Source organism: Dipteris shenzhenensis, chromosome 4, assembly GCF_047967505.1.
Source record: "Dipteris shenzhenensis isolate YYH24624 ecotype China chromosome 4, Dip_SZ_1.0, whole genome shotgun sequence".
Taxonomy (NCBI): Eukaryota; Viridiplantae; Streptophyta; class Polypodiopsida; order Gleicheniales; family Dipteridaceae; genus Dipteris; species Dipteris shenzhenensis.
Genome location: NC_141599.1, coordinates 49,513,608 through 49,534,272, shown reverse-complemented (window position 1 = coordinate 49,534,272; position 20,665 = coordinate 49,513,608). Strand labels below are relative to the sequence as shown.

Here is a 20,665-nt window from a genome sequence, read left to right as displayed (position 1 = left end):
TTGGGACTATTTAATATTTAGACAGTATTACAAGGGAGTACTCTACTATTGGTTAAGAGGGGTTAAAACTGTGATTACTACAATGTTATTCGTATGTGAGCAATTTGGAGTAGTTTGTGTATGGACTCTTTTTTGCTACAAATGTTGTAATGCAGCTTGTGTATTATTTAAATTGTGTGATTGAGCTCTTTTTGTGACAATTTTCGTATTGCATCCATTGTATCATGATCTATCCAACTCATTTGCTCTGTTCTTTGAAGATCTAAGATGGAGACATGTCATAAATTCTTTGAAACTTCTAGGGAACTCTTTCCAGGGGACGTGGAATTGGGTGTGCACAATGATTCTGTGGCAGCGTTGGCCAGTGGGACCCTTGGAAAGCTATGTGGCTGTGTACTCATTGCGGGAACAGGAACGATTGCATATGGTGTCTCTGATGGTGGACAAGAGGCACGAGCAGCAGGGGTTGGGCCAATACTTGGTGAACCAGGCAGGTAATTCACTTTCTGTCTTTAATCTTGATATAGTATTAGTAGTATTTTACATTTTATTTCCAAAGACCTATTGTTCATGTATACAGAAGGGTACTCACGGGGGTTGAACTCACTCTCATGGAAAATTTTCAAATTTGCAAAAAATGCTACATTCTATTTGGGTAACACGTTGGAAAGATTTATTAACAAGAAGGCAAAGTTCAGTTTTCAAGATTCGAAAATTTAACTTTTACAATTCAATTTACCAAGTTTGGAATTCTCAAGCACAGTAAAACTTATCTGATTGAATAATTCACTTCTCAACATAACAAGAGTCAGCGATTGTTGGACTCATCTCTGTAACTTCCCTTGCTCGGTGGACTTTAACTTAGAGAAACAGAACGAACATTTGTATCGACAACTCATAGATTGAAACTTGACTTTGCATGCGGTATCTGCCTCATTATGCACGGATTTGATTAGTCTCAAATGCATCTCTCTCTGTGTCCTTTTAACTTGGCTAGCTTTGAGGTTTGTCACATAATCTGAGATTGAGAAGCCTTATCTGTTAGAAATGTTCTATTTTAAAATAATGTTTCTCTCCTAGCATCTGGTTTTGACTAAAATGTACCTTGTCATTTCCAAATTTCAAGTATGGCCGCTTAAACTCATTCATTTAAGATAAATTTTACCAATTGATTGAATCCACCAAGCTAGTTTTTTTGTGTTGGACACACACTTAATATTGTTTTCACGATTTCCCCCCCTAATTTTGAGCCAAAAGCATGCTTTATTCTTATATCTATTCTGCTTCTGTCCTTTAATGCGAGTCAAAGCTCATGTTTGGATTACCAAGTACTCTTTTTGGTAGAGAGGATTATAGCAACTCTATCTTCTTATGTGGCCAAGGAAAAGTATTCTCTGTCCATGTTTTTGATTGTCGAATATATGTTAGTTCTCATTCTAGGTCGTAAGTATTTTTAAAATTTGTGTAATTAGAGAGAGATTTTTTGAGGTTTTGATGCATCTTGGTAATTGCTTATGGCAGTGGGTATTCAATAGCACAAGCAGCATTAGTGGCAGTCATGCGTGCTCATGATGGTCGTGGTCCTCCCACAAGTCTCACAGAAGCGATATTAGAGAGGCTTGAACTTTCATCACCAGATGACATTATTGGGTATGTTGAAATAGCACCACATTGTTTCTTTGGAATAATGAGTCATGCTTGTAAAGTTATAAAGAGGGTCTATATATATCATAATTTGTTCTTGTTTTTTTTTTCAAAGGCTACAAAATAGTATTATTTGACGAGACAGTATAAATCGGAACGATTGACTCATAAAAGCGTACCCAATCTCCATGAACTAGCCAGTCTTGAACTTGAGTTGAGAAAATTTGACTTACACATCAGGCTTTTACCAACAATTACCTCTAGCTATATCAAAACATAATCTCTAAGGGGGGAAGTCCATCAAACTCACTATTTAGTTAGTTTTCTTATGTGAAAAGTCTTCTAAGCAAGTTCTGCGAGCTTGAGGTCTCCAACATTCAAGGGACATACCCCTTGAGTCACCGAGGAAGGCTGCTCCAAGGCCACCTTTCCTCAAAGTAGAGCCACCTATTAACGATTCCGTGAAACCCCGAACAGATTTGGGCCTAGATGAGAGCAAGTCTAGTTCTCCTTTTAAGTTAAATCCCCTCCTCAGTTGATTCTTATGCAAGGTGGCTGTGCCACCTGTGCTCTTAGGCCAATTTTACGAACCGTCAGTGTGGTTAACATGTACTTGATGCCTCGAGGGGTTCTCTTCCCAAGATACCCCTATATTTCCATTTAGTGCACACCCCGCGGACATAACTCCTATGCTAACTTTTAGCCACAGGGCTAACCCATAGTTCACAGCTCCTAGGTCCAATTCCTAGGCCATCACAATCTTCCTAAGAGGTATCGTCACCATTACATCAGTATAGGTGATGTTTGCCCTTCCCCTTAAAGCATGCAGCCACCTATTGTACGTTCCAGTTAGAACGTAGCATGGCCTCAGATGGGTTGGTGACAGAAAGTCATTAGAGAGACCAATGGTAATGTATACAAATGTAATATTTAATGGTATGTTGTATTAAAAGGGAATCGGTCAAGGATTTAGCTTGCAAGATCCATAAGGACCGTGGCATCATAGTGTGGAAGGAGCAGGAATCCTGGCAGAGTTGTGGGATCGGTCGGCTACAGGGTCGGCATAGTGCCTCTATAGAGTTCCACCTCTCTCCATCATAACATTCTCTTCCCTCTTCATCACTTGAAGTGTCATGGGCATCCATAGCCCATGACATGGCTGCCTTTGCTGGCAGCTCTGCAGCCACCAGCCACAGGTACAACACGTACAAGCGTTAGAGAAGTCAGCAGATCATAAAGCAGGCCAAAAAATACAGAGTTTACTTTTTGGTAAAAAAGTCAACGTGTTTAGTTCTTGGTTGACATTGACTTATTGGCTGACTTCGTGCAGTGTAGACCAGCTCATGATGGACAACCAGTCCGACCTAGCGTGGTTCTCAGCCTATAAAATGCCCCAAACCCTTCATTTGGGATCAGCCTCTACGACAGTTCAACCCATAAATCAGCCCTCAACCAGCAGCAGCTCCAACCCCAGGAAGGTCAATGCCTGGCCATGCAGTACAAGAAAGAGGGAGAAGAGGTGCAGTTCTGCCTTTCGCATCTTCCTGTACAGGAAGGAGCAGTCCCTCACCAACATTTATTCGTTCAGCCTTTTGGCAAACAGTTGTAACTCAGCCTTTTGGCAAGGTATCAATACAGAAATACTATCTTTGGAGGGGGGCACTGTTGCAAGCCAATCCCACCTTCATTCACACACACACTTACACACTTTTTTTTTAGTGAGAAATTTTGCATTAAAAAACATTTACATTCATAGCTGTTCCAGTGTGGAACAACTGCTACTCATAAGAAAACACACACACACACACACAACTAGCACACATGTGTTTTCCTTTCATTTAGAGTTCACGCTTTCCCTTGGTTAGTTAGTACTAGGTTGGAGAGAAAGGGTTTGGCTATTACAGTGAGAGTTTGGAGATGGAGAAAGCTAAAAAATGTGGAGCTGAGCTGAAATTAAGATTGCAAGAACGAGATACAAGAAGGCTGTCAACATGATAAAACCCTAAAAGCTTAGGGTGATTTAAAACTCACACAACTGCTATCTCAATCCTACTAGCTCTGGTTAGGGAAAAACCTTAGAAGGAAAAACTGCCCCTATCCTCCTAATTAACTAATGCATTTGCCATTGCCTTAAATATTACAATATTGCCAACCCTAAACCCAATAATGAAAATGTCCTGGTGTACAAGGAGTGATCTCAATCACTAAATGGAGGTAAGCCCAAAGCTTTGCAGAAAGCTTCAAACTTTATTTTGGAAGGGCCTTGGTGAAAAGATCTGCAATTTTTCGATGTGTAGGATGGTAGTTCAAACTGATCTCTCCTCTCTCTAACATGATGATAATGGATTTCGATGTGTTTTGTGCAGCATAAAACACAAGATTTCGTGCCAATGCAATAGCACTCTGGCTGTCAGTGAATATAGGAGTAGATGGCTGCAAGCCACCATCAAGACCTGCCACTGATTTCATGAAAAATACACATTCAAATGTAGTTGCAAAGGTTGCCCTGTACTCAGCTTCACAAGATGATGTTGCCACAGTGGATTGTTTCTTGCTCAACCATGAAATGCATGAATTGCATGAATTACCAATAAAGAAACAATTTCCACTAGTGGAATGTGTAGTGTCATAATCCCCAAGCGAATCTGAATCACTGAAAGCATGCAAGTCAGTCACCCCCCTTAAGACGCTGCAAATATCTGAAAACACTCTTTATACCTGCTCAACTGGGATACATTGAGCTGAATATCTGGATGGGTATTGCAAAGATAAATAAGACTGTATACAACAGCATCAAAAGGTTCACCTGCATCATGCATGGAGAACCTCAACCTTGGCTCCATGGGAGTCGAAATAGGCTTGCAGTCCTGAAATTGAGTCTTTGTAACAGTCCTTGAATGTATTTTGACTAGTTGGGCACAATGCCTTCATCTGTTTGCATAAATTGAATGCCCACATAATGGTGTAACAAACACAGATCAGACATCTAAACTGAAGCTTGAAGATCCTTCTTAAATTCTGCAAATTTCTCTTCATTAGCGCCTGATCATCCACATAAGGATGGTAATCAACAAATCCTTTTAGTCAATAGTTCAACTAGAATATGCGTGGACTACCTTGCCGTCCACAAACCAGTATTGAAGAGTTTGGTACTATGCCTCGAATCAACGACATTTTAGAGCGCTTCAATGGCACCAAGATGTTCTCAAAGATCGCTCTAAAGACTGAGTACCATCAGATTGGATTCATGAGCCAGAAGTTCACGAGTCAGCTTTTCACACAGAAAACACTCAATATGAGTTTGTTGTCATGTCTTTTGGCTTCACAAGGACATCGGGGACATTCAACAAAATGATGCTACGGATCTTCAAGAATCTCATTGGTAAGACCATATTTTGTTTCTTGAATGATGTTTTGATATTTTCCAAAGAGATCCAGCAGAACACACATACATTGTCAAATACGTCCTCTAGCTTTTGAAGGATATACATCAACACCAAAGAGGAGCTTCTTTTTGGAGGAGGTGCAATGGGCTACATCATCATTCCCACAGGTGTTTGTGTTGGAAAGGTCACCTCCCCATCTGTAAGCCCCGTATGAGGAGAGGGGGGGGGGGGTTGAACCTACTGTCTGAGAGAAAGCCACATGGGCAGCGCTATGGCTGCCATGGGGGCAGAGATCAGAGAAAGGGCCTAGCTAGGGCCCTTTTATAGGGCTGGTTGGACCAGCCAACCAAGTCGGCCAGGGGGAGGAAGAGAACCGACCAGCAGTCGACCATTAAAGGCTGCTGGGTCGGTAGGTTTTTTGCGGACCTTGGCAAAGGAAGGATGGGTTGAGACGAACCCTCAGAGCAGGTGCTTGGAAGCTGGAAGACTCCAGGTTGTTCACTCATTACGAGGGAGACAGATCGTGGCGGCTGGATTGCTCGAGTTCAAAGGCGGGAACGTGACTGAAGGTGGTGCCAGGAGCGTTCCTCAGGTGCCAAGAACATCCTCAGGAGCGTTCCTCAGGAGTGACTGAAGGTGGTGACATCCTCAGGCCTCATTTCACATCACTTGGAGTAGCAATTCAGGGAGCAGAAGGAGCGGCAGAACATCCACCTGTGGGCCTCTATCCAGGAGGATTCAAGTGGACTGTAGAGCTGCAGACCTACCTGTCATGTGCACGGATTGGTATCTGACGTGTACTAGGTACACAGGACTAGCTCAGGTAGCGTGGGGGAGGCTTAGAGCTAGGCAGGCTTGATTCTCGGGTTGAGTGGCAAGGGTACGAACTATTTATAGGTCTTCGCTATTTTTGGCGCTCGGGGCCCGAGTCTATAAAAGGGGCCCAGGGGGTTCAGTTCTCAGTGTGCAGTTGGGAGCAAGTCTCGTTCCCAGGTGCCAGGTCTTTTCCTGGATTGAGTCGCGGACGCGCGCCTGCATCTTAGCGTAGCCCAAGGCCCAGTGGCAAATCCAGGGCTTCACAGCGCCACCTGGTGGTATGGGACACCAAGCTGGTTTGGATCTGATTGGGAGTTCATGCCAGTAGCCCAGCTCGTGGCTCGGAGGGGACATCTCCTGATTCGGGATCACATCCCGTAGATGTCATGGTTGGGTGGTGAGCAGCCTGCTCAGATCTCACGTGGTGTGTGGTTGTTTTGCAGATCAGGGGTTTCAGGAGTGCTGGGATGTGTCAGTTGGTATCAGAGCCAACTCCTGAGGTAGGAACTTCTGATGCGAGAACTTTTGACGAATTTTTCCTCCAGGTATGCCCTAAAATTCGAAATTTGTTGCTGCGATTTCTGCTGGGTTCCTGGGTTAACAGGGGTGGACAGATGTAGGGAAAAGGTAGAAGAAAGGAGGGAGAGTTTTCGAAATTCCTGAAGGGGCCTGAGAGAGAAGGCTGTAGGAAGCAGGAGAGAGAGCAGAGAAGAAGGAAAGAGAGGGAAAAGTAGAACGGAGAAAGCAGAGAGGCGAAGGACTGGACAAGGGCTGCGAGGGAGGCGGAGATGGGACGCCGAGACTGTACGGAAATCCGGCCAGGGCAGGGAGAGGCGAGATGCGCAGGAACAGGGTGCGGCGTTGAGGGATGCTTTTTTCGAAAAGAGCACCCCCTCCAAAGCTGGGAGGGTCGGCCTTTTCTGGAAGCAGGGCTTCCTAAGTAGGCTGCCCTGCTCCCTATATAGATGGGGCAGGGTACCAGCCCAGCCATAGCTTGCAAGAGCCTCGCTGAGCCATCAAGTCGCGTGTCAGCCCTACATCAGCCTGTTTCGCACTTGCGCCAGCCACCGTACTCTGCCTGCGTCAGCTGTACCTGCGTCGCCATCTGTCCGTACATCCGTACAGCTACGCCAGCCTGCCGTACATCTGCGATAGCCTGCCTGCGTCAGTTGTACCTGCATCGCTACTGTACCTGCCATCCGTACAGTCGTCGTACAACCATGTCAGCTGCTGTACGGCCTCTGTCAGCTACTGTACGGCTTGCTTCAGTAGTCGTACAGCCACGTCAGCAGTTCATATCCTTGCCACTCAACCCGAGAATCAAGCCTGCCTAGCTCTAAGCCTCCCCCAGGCTACCTGAGCTAGTCCTGTGTACCTAGTACACGTCAGATACCAATCCGTGCACATGACACTACCTCAGAGTGCTGCCCACCTAGGATGGTGCAAAGACATCAAGGTGGAAGGGATCTAGACGGAAAGTCTACTTACGCTCGAGGTGGAGCACGTGGGCTCGAGTCTAGAGATAACCGGCAGATAGGAGGAGGACCTTGTGGTACGATCAGAGGTCTGAGGACCACACCATTGGTGGGACTGTGGATCTATCTCTTTTGTGTTGTGTCCATAGCTTTGGATGGAAACATATTATTTTGGTGTCTTCTATATTTGGCTGGTTCATTGTCTATTGATGAGTCTGTACATCTATCCTAAGTACAAAAGTTTAAGAAGTTTGTGATTCCACACCCCACACCACACTGTGTGAGCTTCTGGGCTATTCTATCAGTCTTCCGCTGTGCGTACCCTCTGTTGGTCCATTTCTAACAGTTTGTTTGTCGGGGACATTGTGGAGTGGGAGGTGCCTACGAGATTGCAATATGTCCACATGTTGTCAAGTATATAGAAAGCACATCAAAGACATGCCAAAAAATGGTGGCTCCCATCACCAACTTACTCTAGGGGGGAAGACCAAGAAGCAATCCATCCAATTTACTCTAGATGCCCTTACCTTTTTCAATCTTGTGAAGGAAGCAGTTACAACAACAGTACAACTCCATGTTTAGCTTTGGCTTAGTGGGACCAGCCATTTGATGTGAGGGGGGATGCGAGTGACTATGCCATCTAAACAATGTTTGACTTGAATGGTCACCCCATTGCCTTCAAGGGACGTAAGACGGTTCCAGCCAAGACTAAGTATTTGGTTTATAATAAAGAGCTAGCAGTCATTCATTGATGGAGCCAAACGTTTCAGCAGTATGGGGATGATAGAGTATCTTCCCAGCTTAGAGAATATGGTTACGTATGCTCTAAGTAAACAAGTCATGGCCTCTTCCATTTCCATCGTTCAGGAAGTCTACGCTCACAGCCATGCAAAACCAGTACCATCACGTTTTAGATTTTCCGGTTCATTGGCACAAAGTCATGCTTGACAACCAGCCTAGTGACTATGCTATTGATGATGGTTGGTTGTTCTATAGGGGATGCTGTTGTATGTACTATTGTAACTCGGCCTTTTGGCAAGATATTATTACAGAAATACTCTCTTCGGAGGGGGGGTTGTTGCGACCGAATCCCACCTTCATTTACGCTCACACTCATAACAAGTGACACGTGTTCTTTGTTTCCTTCATTTACAATTCACGCTTCTGCTTAGTCAATCAGTGATAGGTGAGAGAGAAAGAAAGAGAAAGATATTAGAACCTTCTGGAGGCATCATGGGCGTATGAGACAAGGTACTTTTTGGACAGCAAGTATTCCAGCCTTGTTTGTGGGCAAGCAAAATTGTAGGAATGGAATCAACCAAGTACCGTCCCATCCCTAACTTTGGGGAGGACATAGTTATCAAGGAATGCGAAGGTTCCGGGAATGTCCAATGCTGGAATGGAAAGATATTGGGTTGGGGGAGTGTGAACCCGGACGGAAATGCCATGTCATATGACACATTATCAAATTATATGGAAATATACCTGAATATGAAAAAATCACTTCTTACAGCTCTTAACTTTCCAGAATGTGAGAGGAGGGGCTGAGAGGAGGGGACTGAGAGAGGGCTGAGAAGAGGCTCAAATGAGAGTAGGTGACAACAAACTGTGCAAAATGGCACTGTTTCAGCATTTTTTGGGCGTTTTTACGTGAAACCCGTGCCAACGCCAGTCAAGAGAACCTAGAATGCCAGTAACGGTGTTCCTTGGAGTTCCGTGCTAGGTGGATGCTCGGACATTCCAAGGCACTTAAGACTTTGTGGAACACACGAGGACAGGGGAATGACGTTGGGGAGGGCAAGCTTGACCTGTGTGGAAATGAAGGTCAAAAGTCTCCTTGGAGATTGTGGAAGGTTATAGATGGTACCTTCACAGAACCCTAGGAAATGGTAAAATGTGCTACAATAGTATCTCTAGATCCAAAATCATGGTAGGCATGGGACTAGTAGGATGCAGACAGTGTGATCCCATTGATCCATGTGACAAATCATGCCACCTTCAGAAAGTCTTAGGCAATGGGGATAGGTACTATAGTAGCACCTATAGATCCAACATTATTGCAGGCGTGGGAGGAGCAAGATGCAAACGCATTTGCAGTGCTTATATGGACCACCCAAAACAATGTGATCCCAATTGAGCCATTTGGCAGATAGTGTCCATGCTACTTGGATGATACTAATGAATCCATATGAGACCGTCAATTCTATGAGGATCCAGAATCAAATCTATGCATTGGGGGCGAGGAGGTTGAGGAGTTTCTCAACAGGATTAAAATGGGCGGAAAGCTCGTGGGAGTCTTGCACAGTCATAGCATCTTCGACCTTGAGTTTTCCAGCCAGATTGGAGTACAAAACTTGGGGCTTTTGCCTCAATCTTTGCTTTTGCAGGATTGATAGGTGTAGTTACTTTTCCACGTGAGAAATGGGGCTTTTGCCTCAAATCAAGTCTTTTGCAAGTTTTTTTCCCCCCAAGAAAGAGGGTATTTTATGTATAATTTACAGACAAGACCAGAAAGTCTTTACAACGGCATTGTGGCCCATGACTCCAGAGGGACCGCTGATCCAAAAAATCTGTAAACAACCATAGGTAAAGAAGAGTCAGGTCACAAGTTCTACTACAAAGCACATAAGTTCTCCGGGGTGAAAGTGAGCCACATGGTTCTAAAGGCCCTTGAGGTGCCCTATAAAAAGTGTAGATCCCATTGAGATCCCCCACAAATTGCAAGTCTTCCCAGAGGCAAATCCCAGCTTGTTTGAGATCCCCATCCTACACTCTCTTCTCTTTCCATAAAATAGAGAACCAAATAAAGTCCTTGGAGGTAAAGGTACGAGACTTCTGGGTGAAAGCCTTCCAATCAATAAAATTCCTCAACAATTCTCACCCTTTCCACATAGCCCTCCACAGACTTGAACCTTTGGTAATGCAGGGCTCATTGCCAAATAAAGCAGATATAACTGGGTAATCTTTCCAGATTTTACACTTAGCAAGTCTAGTATACTTAAAATGTCTCCTGAGTAGGATGGACCAGCATTCCTCCTTGTTATGGAAAGACTTGATGATCCACTTACCCATAAAGCGAGCAATAGACCATTCGAGATTGACAATCCCAACCCTCCTTCGGTCTTGGGTAGAGTGCACACCTCCCACCTTACCTTGGAAACCTTTCTATTCTCCTCATCCCCTCCCCAGAGGAAGGTTTCGAACAAAGAATTCAGTTTGAGTAATCCTGAACTGGAAGGAGACTAGCATGACAAAAAATATTTGCTAGAAGGGTAAAGAAAGGGTTTTAGAACAAATTTTCTCCTTGGGAGGGAGGGATGGAGACCTTGCCATCTGTGCAGTTTTTTTCTTAATCTTTTCAATGACCCAATCCCAACGGGCCTTCAGTGTACAGTGAAACCCCATTGGAGTCCCCAACAGTCTGAAGGGAACCCCTTCAGGAATCGCTTTACAACTCTGATTTTTCAGAATTTTGGGAACTAGACCCTTAGTGCCATAAACACCTATTTTACTGTGATTAACTTGAGAGCTAGAAGCCAATCAAAAATTATTCAGGCAGTTCAAAGTCCCCCAACTGACCAGGGAGGTGATGTTAGTATCATCAGCAAATTGCTGGCGAATCACATGTCATGAGGTATTTGGATGCCCTTGACCTCTCCACAATCAGCCTTGTCCTGTATTAGCCATCCCAGTGCATCCGTAGTGGTGGTATCTCCCGTCTTCGTCTTCTTCTGGCCATTCAATGTTAGGGGTGACTGCTTTGATGTGTGCTTGAATCTCCTTGTATGTATCCCTTCAGGAAGGCCCTCTATTGTGATCTTCAATGCATTGCTGCTTTTGGCTTCGTGCTCCTTATTCCCAGCCTGAACGTCAGTTTTATTTGCCAAATTGTATCCACTTCTACAATCATTCCCTTCTTGATTTTTGTATTTCTGTGTGAACAAGATCCTTGACTGTAGAGACTAACTGAGGGGCAGAAGGAGAGGCCTTGCAGGTCTGCATTACCTCATCAATTAGGGCTTTCTTCTCGTGCCCTTCAAGGTCCTGTGTTCAGGCTACCAGAGCTGCTATCTGTAGCCTTAGCTCTCGTACTTCCTGTTGTAGATAGAGTAGATCTTTGCCAAAAAAGGCAGTAGAAACTCCACGTCAATACACATTCAGTAGGCTCGCTGTCCTGCCTATTGGATGTTAGTAGCCTCCTTGCACACTCTTGAGTTGGGAGTTGTGAAACACAATGTGCTCCGAGGCTGAGCACTATGCTTGAGGTCACATCTCTTCCTAAGGGATGGACTAGAGTGCAGGGATGAGGTATGGAGAGGAGGGTGCTCACCTTAGGGCTTGCTTCTTGGGCCCTTCGAGGTCTTGGATTGGGCTACCAGAGCTACCATTCTCATGCTTCTTGTTTTAGATAGAGTAGATCTGAATAGACGTTGCCCAAACAGGCTGAAATAGAAACTCCACCTCGATACACAATCAGGTAGCTTGCTCTCCTGTGTATTGGATGTTAGTACCCTCCTTGCACACTCCTGAGTTGAGAGATGTGAAACACGATGTGCTTCGAGGCTGAGCTGTATGCTTGAAATCATACCTACTCATCAAGGGATGGAGTGGAGTGGAGTGAAGGGATGAGGTATGGAGGGGAGGGTGGTCACCTTATGGGGCCTAGAATGGGCCAAACCAGCCCCTAGTAAAAACTGACGAGCAGGGTGCTAGACTCCACCTGCAGCTACCTTGTGGCTGCGGCTAATCTGTCACATGGAGGACTGCCACGTGGCAGTTTGCTACGTCCTTTGCGAACTAATTATGTGGCCTTGCTGCCATGCCATCTGTTTTCTGCCATGCCATCTGCCACCTGTCACTGGCATGTGTGGGTTTGTTGCCATATCATCCTGCAGATGTGCCACATCATCAGATCTGGTTTCCACATCAGGAGCCAGTCTGATCTGTGACCTGTAGAAAGCCAAGCATGCTGTCTTCATTTCAGTCCATTCATCTGGCTGACAAATGGCTGAATCATATCCTGCCTTCAAAGTTCACAACAATAATGCTCCTAGCTTCTCCTCGTATGGGTCTTACATGTGAACATCTACATCTAGGTGCATCTCGAGAGAGTGGAGCATTAATTCCCCATCATAATGAAACCAGCCTCAACAACGTAAAGTGTGGTAGGATCCACTTAATTACAGCATACACAGTAAATTGACAAGCAAATATGCACCACAGAACAAATCACAAGGGAGCTAGAGCGCTCCTACTCAGAAACAAGGACACCGATTGGCTCCAAACGTTGGCGCCCCTTGCGGTATTTATTTAACATTCATTTGAATCCAAGCGGCTGATTACAAAGGTCTCTAGCAAGCTGCACCACAAGCAAACCAACGCCCGCAGACTCCCTGTCCAGGCCACCCTGTAATCCCCTACTCAAATTCAAACGGTGAACGGCATCCATTGTCTGAGCCACACCCGCAATCGCACAGCCAAGTGCCCAACCAGACAAACACGGCTGAACAACTGCAAGACAAAGCCCTCAACAGCTGATCGGTGCAATCAATCGACAAAGCACTTCCCAACGGGTTGCCTCAATCTACAACCTCCCTCACCACTGCCCAACAACATAAATCAACCTTTCTTCGCGAGGAAAGAAACCCAAACGCAATAACTAGCCAGCAACCAATCAGGAAACAGCAAAAGAAGGCAAAGAAAAGCCTTCTTCTACCCGGTATCCAGTATCACAAGAAACGTTTCGAGAAACTTGTTTCTAGAAACATTTCTAGGTTTTGCCAGGCGTTTTCGTCTAGAAATGGGTTTAAATTTTGTATTTTATATTAATTATATATCAAACATAAATAATTATCTCCAGATTCTCTCTCTGTGTGTGAAAAGAGCTCTGAGATACACACATATACACTGAGCACACTCAAAAGAGTCAAAAATAGTAACACTTTGGCACTAGGGCGTTCTGCCCAATGCACTGGCGTTTCGCCCGTTTCGGCGAAACATTTCGCCTTTCGCTTGGGCAAAACGCGTTTTTTGGTTACACTGCCGGTATCCACAGAAGAAAGGTCATTTGGGCTGGAAAACCCTAGATCATGTGGAGATAAGTTGATTCTGCTCTGGCACAGCCCTAAAAGCAGCTTAGAAGTGAACACCCACGCCTGGAAAGTTACCAAAATCAGCAACACCACCCAAAAGTCTCCAGAAATCAAATCACAATCTTTTTTGCAAAGCCTGGACAGCTTGAAAACAAATCGCAATTTCCTGGGACAGCCTGACAACACCTGGAAACAAATCACAATTTCTTGTAGCAGCTTGGAAACACCTGGAAACAGGCCCAGAACAAGACGCAGTCACCTGGCACAGCCCGGAGGACCTGGAAGTGAAATTGCAATCTGCAAAGGACACCCTGGCTGAAATCGCAATCTGCAATAGGCTCCTGGATCAAGTGCGATTTCCTCTGGCAAGCCCTGGATGCACTGGTACTGGCCCTCTGATGACGATTTTCTCTGGCAAGCTCTGGAAGCTCCTGGTAAAATGCAATTTTGCTCTAGCAGCACCTGGCAGGCTCTGATGATCTGGCTCCTTCTGGGATTTGGCCTTCTGAGCCCAAAAGAAGAGCTCTGGACTCTTTTTGGAGTCCTGTGCTAAAATTACCAATTTTTAATTACACCACTCTTTTGGCCCCCCTGTTGCACACTTTGGCCCTAGGAATTAATTGCCCAGTAACTGGTGCACATGCACTATCTCCAAGGGACCACTAGGGAATTTTAATTCCCCAAGTCTCGCCCCATGGCCAAACCCTCGCGCCCCAGAGGCTCAAGGCAGCCACACGCAAATTACGGGAGTCGCCAATCAAAAGTCCCATAATTTCACATCCTCGTGACAGTAATGTAGGTCTTGTTATATTAGGTCATAGCTTCTTTATGTGGTATAGATTGTTTGAAGTTTTATTTGCTGTAACGAGCTCTTGCTTTGTATGTGTAAAGCGATAATTTTCTCATATATTATACCTTATGCTTTCATTTCGTATTGACTGAAAGTTGATTGCACTGCAGATGTATTCCCTTGGATGTGCCCCTATCTGTTTTGTGTATCCTATTATTGTTTGTAAGGTGCTGTTTGATGGAGTCTGTTTTGAAACAAAAGTTGAAACATTTTTTTTTCGGGGCAGATGTTTCAAGGTTTGACTAGGTTCAGATTGATGGAATGCCATCTTTGTGATTCTAGGGCTGCGTTTTCTCTGCAGGCTGTACAAGGGACTTGGCTTATAAGCATTATAGTGTCTGCTGACTCCAAATTTGGCAGGTGGGCCTACAAAGACTATTCCTGGGCTCGCATTGCTGCCATTGTCCCGACTGTTAAAGCATGTGCAGCCACGGGTGATGCAGAAGCTGCAAGGGTGCTAAATTTTGCAGTGGAAGAGCTTGTTTGCAGTGTAAAAGCTGTTGTCAACAGATTGGAGCTTGCAGGGGAAGGTAAGATGTCATCCTGCTAATCACAGTATAAAGATTTGAGAACATCAATCTTACGTTTCTGTAGGAGTATGGAAGTCTTTTCATAACACAGTAGCTTGTTCTTTTACCTTCCACTGTCTTTTTCTTGTACATGTCACACTCCATGCTCTCATCACTGCGATACAAGGCCCCGTGCTATCTGCTCTTTTTCCTCCATTTTGTTGTGCCCATGGCAGGATTCTCTTCAATTGGTGTAGCAACTTGCCAAAACTTTGAATGACAGCCATCCAAAGTTTTCTACGACTGTAAACTTTGGAAATTTGTAAATCTGTTTAGTCTGTTTATTTGACTGTTGATGTTAAGATTGCAGTACATCTACTTTTTATTGTAGATGGTACAAAACCATTCTCTCTTGTGATGGTTGGTGGGGTGTTGGAGACTGACGGTGGATGGGATCTTTACACTCAGCTTGTAGATCACATCTCCCAGATTTTCCCGTCTGTGCAGCCAATTCAACCCAAGGTGTGTGCTTTTTTAAATGCAAAAAATATATTTTCATCAATTGAATGTTGCAAGTGCCCACTGTAATAAGCATGGTCCAATGGATAGGACTTGCTTTTAGCTTTAATTTATAAAAAATACTTTATACTTTTTCTAGCACAATACTTCATGCTTTTACCAGAGCATTTGTTTCCCTTACACATTAGATATTTGGAAAGAGCTTCTGACACAGAGGTAGCAAACAATGCAGTATCCTTACTCTGATTGAATATAGCAGGTTGAACAGACATTGGATTTAAGAAAGGGGTTTGTTTGTAAGAAGTTTGTGTCAACGTAAGACACCTTCTAATGGTTGACATGACAGAAGTATGATATTTCTGTGTTTAATGTGAACACATTCCTTTCCCAGCAGGAAATTTTCTTCCAATGCCCTAGCTTTGCTAATTTATTTAGAAGGTAGTGGAAATATATGTGCAAAGTAAGCACCTATTAGACATTGTCATTTGAGCTTCTGAGGCTGAACTATACTTTAGCATGCAGGCCATGCCCCTGTGCACATGCAACTGCCTATGCCCGTGTTCATGCATATGCAGAATCTTAATACTCTCACATGCACATACCCTAGCGCCCCCCTTTGCTAATTTATTGTAGTGGAAATATATGTGCAAAGTAAGCGCTTGCTAGATCCTTCTCAGTTTGGTCTCATGTTTGGAAGGTGTTGATAAGATTTACTTCAATAGCTTGGTCTTGTATCTCCTTTGAAATAAGAGACAGATGCGTGTCCCCTCCCACAACACAATAGCACATGGACAAATGCCTACATAAGCAGGCAGTCGCTGGATACAGAAACATAGTTTCTTTTATTTCAAAAGTGGAAGTCAATGTAATTCAATTGAATTTGCAATGCTTGTAATCCATAATGCATTTTTAGGTTTATGTAGCTTCATTGGCATAACTAGGACTGGAAACTTTTTTGAGTTGGTTCGAGGTTTCAGAGCTTTGGTGCCATAAATTTGAGTTGACAGTTTCTAGTCTCTTCCTTTATATGCTGACAGTTGGTCGTCTGTTCTTGTATGGATGGTACAGGTTGAACCTGCTTTGGGGGCAGCAATGCTTGCTTGGACGGTTTGTTCAGACATTTCTGAAAAACCAAATGATTGCAATGGAAACACAGCTACATACATGGTGACTTGATTTTATTACCCACATTCAGCAATTGTAAAGTTATTGTTTGAATAAGGGGCTGTAGTTGCTCTAACAAGAATGGTTCACATGATCAGATGATGCAAGGCGATTGGCCTTTGGATTTCACTCATATGCCTTTCTGATTGTGTGCACAATTAATATGCTTCATTGGTATTCAAGCTATCTGAGCATACATAGTGTCTTCCCGGTGAGGAAAGTCTCTAGGAGAAAGCCCTTTTTATGTAACTCAAATCTTTCTAATCTTATTTTTCCTGAAACTCACTAGTGGGTTTCAAGTGCTCTTTCTTTTCCCCTATTGTTTTTGGCCATTACAGGTTATTCAATTTAGCAAGGGGCAAAAATACTGAATCGATGGCTTCAATAAACTTCCCTTTCCTCCCCCCTCTTCCGCTCTCATGATTGTCGATTGGGACGTGCCTTTGTATATGGTGCATTGACTGCAGTCAGCTTTAGTTGAAGTCTATGCTTGCCCTAATGTATATTTGAGCTAATTTTTTGTTAGTAAAAACGGCATGGCCCTTCGATTCACTCTTGTAGTTCTCTTTCTTTGGGCCATTCATTTGTGCCTTTAAGTAATTTCTTATGATCACTAGTCTCATGATGAAGGTTCTTGCCTTTGTGACCTTGAGCTTCATAAGGGAGGCCTTATCATTTTAGCTGTATGCGCGCGTATAAATAGCCCATGGTTTGAGCAAAAGGGCATCTCCCAATAATGGTTGATCAAATTTACCACTACGAGTCTTTGTGGTTGCTTTAGGCTTTTCTTTGCCTTTGACTTTTTCCATGTTTGCAATTTGTGAGAATTGTGTACTTAGTCTTATTCAATGAACATTTTAACACATTCTAGGCATGTTGCTCTATGGACTTATTTGGATCAATGAACTGTTTTTCATAATTAACAATTTTGAAAGGTTTGTGTCAAATCATTTCGAATGTGTGGGTGATTATTTTGAATCTATCCATAGTCCTTAATCGATAGCTAGATGATAGGTTTTCTAATCCTTGTAATCAATAATTTGAGGACATAGACAAACACCAACTACAAGTTCTTAGTGCGGTCAAATTTGTGTATAGAAGTTTCAAACAAACACTAACATAATACTATTTAAAAATAATAGTCATTGCCGTGGCAGTTAAGGCTTATCACTTTGGGGTCTTTTTATCCATTATTTTTTAAATATTTTATTGGAGGACTTAAACTTGGACTTGTAAGAGTTGGAAGTGAGCTCAACCATGGTCTTGGCAATGGTAGCATTGTAGGTTTCCATGCAACTAGGCAAAGACAAGATTACTAAGAGCTCGCTTTAATTTAGAGATTTGAAAAAGAAAGAACATCGTCTTCTATGCGCTATGCTTATTTATAAATTATTTGTTGGCTGTCTATTCTCTTAAGTATCATGACTATATGCCTTTTTGTAAATAGAGAGGCATGCATGGATTGTTGTATCATTCTTGCAAATTTAATACTTGGTTGGAGCTTTCATTTTCTTGTAGGTAGAGCTTGGTTGGACTTCCTAGGTTTGGTTCCGACTAGTAGAGACTTGGAAGTACTTGAAGATATTAGTTGGGGATAGCTTAAGGCATTTCCTTAGATAGAGCAAGGAGGATATAAACAATGGTATTAGCGCTTGTAGAGGGGGACAATGCAATACGAGTTTACAAGCTCAAGCAGTGTAAAAAACAATAATAGGCACATTTGCACCTTCTTTTGGTGAGAGATTGGGGTGGGTCATTTTTGTAAATAAGATGAAGTTGCTACTAGGGCTTGCTTGCAAATAAGCGGTGGAATTCCAAGATATATGCTTCAAATGTTAGTTAGCATGTGCAATGGTTTTAGGAAGGAAATTGTTCGATGCTTTGGTCTCATATTAATTTTAGACAGTGTAGCTTAGTTTAGAAATCGAGTTTTGTTAATATCTATTCCTCGAGTACTTTGCAATATTTGCAAAAAAAAATAATGGAGTAAATTACCCATGTGCAATACATTCCTAAAATCTTACAAGAAATTGCTACACTAAATGATGCTTCGGCCCTTTGTTGAGTATGATGCCAAGAGCCTAATTGACCTTTATCACAAGTTCAATGCTAGCATGCCTACGTACACAATGCTAGGATGCGTTGGACTTGCGGCTTCCTTAGTCTAGTCATCTAGTCTTACCCAACGTGTTGGTATGTATTTCCTTATGTAGTTCTCATACTTTCCACATTACCAATCACTTATTAGCTTTCATCTAGTTTTTGGCTTCTTTGCTAAATGTTATTGGTTCAGGGCTTATTAAATCCTTTACTAAATATTCTATAAGATTCCACTCTTACTAGACTATTTACTTTAAAGCACAAATGAGGGATGCTTGGGGTCTTTTCTCCAATGCCTATTGCAAAGTTATTGTGTGATCGTGATAGTTGTGCATGTTCCTACGATGGGCGAATTTATAAAAGGCATACCTATGTATGGCAAAAGTTTAGTAAGCTTGTTTTTTAAGTTTTACAACATTGATAAACATAGCATGATTTTATATATTTTCTTTGAATTGTGAAAGGAAAGATCTAAACCTTGGTGATTGAAAGTTTTAGCATAAAAGTTTAAAATCCTATCAACTTTTCATTTTTTAATTTTATTTTGATAAAATTTCATCACCAATACAAAAGTTTCGCTTCTTAACAAAATTGACATTATTCATGAAAGGATCATCCATGGATGCTAGAAAGCATAATAGAGAAAATCAAAATAAGAGCGTTGTTGTTAAGTGGAATATGAGTGGAGGGATTGTCCCATGTTTGAAGCTATCTTGAACAAAATATACTTGAACAAAATATAACATGGAGTAAGGCACATGCTTGAATTTGTGTTAGCTAATGGCTAAGTACATGGATAAATGATCAAATAAACTTCATAAACTATGCAAACTCCATATGTGAACATATGCAAAGTAACTAAAGGATATGTTCAACCATGATTTATAGTAAGGACTACATAAAATTATCTATTTATTTCATTGTTTGTGCTACGATGCAAATATGATTTTAATGTGCGTGTAAAGAAAGTCAAATAGTTTCAAACACCATTCTATTGAGACTTTGTGGCTCATCATTGAAACAAGTTCCTAGGGCTTTAGTAATTTTGTGGATTCTCTTTAGTACAAATGTTCCTTGTAGGGGTGTTTTGATCGACAATATTATCATATAATGGCGAATGTTTTCTAATGTTATATTGTTTTCTTTCGTACTATAGCAATTTAAACTTTGTTTTAAGACTTACCTTTCAAACTTTGGCAAAAACTTCTCATTGGTTCAAAAAACTTTCACAAATATAAAATAATAATAAAAATATCAAAAGGTGCCACATTTTGATAGTTTTATTGGTTACAATTTACAAATATGTTGGATAGCTAATTTTGTAGGATTCCATTAAAGCATACAAATTATAAAAGAATAAAAGAGACAAGTAGGCAAATCATTTAAAACCATTCCCATAATTTGGTTCTCATGTGCATTTTGACAAGGGTCATGTTATAAGATTAGACTATTCTTGAGGCTACAATGAATGGAGAAAGTACAATTACACAATTGAGCTCACATAAGCATATTGGTTGCAAAACACCTCAAAACATTGTAGAAACTACAAATCATGTTAAGACTAAAGTGTCCTTGAGTGAATGGACAAATTACAATTACATTATTGAGGAGCATTTGCTAAGAAAATTGCAAACCAGAGTGCTCCAAAGGCTAAAATGACTTAAGAAAGTGTGATTAGATAATAGCTCAGCCTAGTACAAAAATTTCAAACCATGTTAAAAGCCTAGAAAGTACAATTATACAATATAGTTCACATGCACATTTTACTATGGAAATTGCAAATCATGTTAATAGACTAGACTGCTCTTAACACTAAAATGAATTAAGAGAGTATGATTAGACTATTTAAATCTCATGTACATTTTGCCGAGGGAATCGCAGACTGTATCAAAAGGCTAGAATACTCCTAAGGCTAGAATTGCTTAAGAGAGTATAATAAGTTAATTTGGTTCTTATGCATATTTGGACAGAAGCCATGTTAAAAGATTGGAGTGCTCTTGAGGCTAGAATATGAAGAGAGTACAATTGGATGATTTGCTTCTTATGAGCATTTTACCGAGAGAATCGTAGACCATGAAGTGCCTTGGAGGCTAGAAAGACTAAGAGTACG

At 42.3% G+C, this 20,665-nt stretch overlaps 1 protein-coding gene across 1 annotated transcript in view; it reads left to right on the top strand.

Annotated features, from left to right (window-relative positions):
* LOC147902988 (Actin-like ATPase superfamily protein) overlaps positions 1–16,769 on the top strand; it is a 34,480-nt gene extending 17,711 nt beyond the window's left edge. Inside the window, exons 3-7 of the mRNA XM_087373211.1 lie at positions 303–494; positions 1,522–1,650; positions 14,624–14,793; positions 15,164–15,294; positions 16,360–16,769. Coding sequence (XP_087229337.1) covers positions 303–494; positions 1,522–1,650; positions 14,624–14,793; positions 15,164–15,294; positions 16,360–16,467 — 730 coding nt within the window. The 3' untranslated portion in view covers positions 16,468–16,769. The remainder of the gene's footprint in view (positions 1–302; positions 495–1,521; positions 1,651–14,623; positions 14,794–15,163; positions 15,295–16,359) is intronic.
* Positions 16,770–20,665: the final 3,896 nt, after the last annotated feature.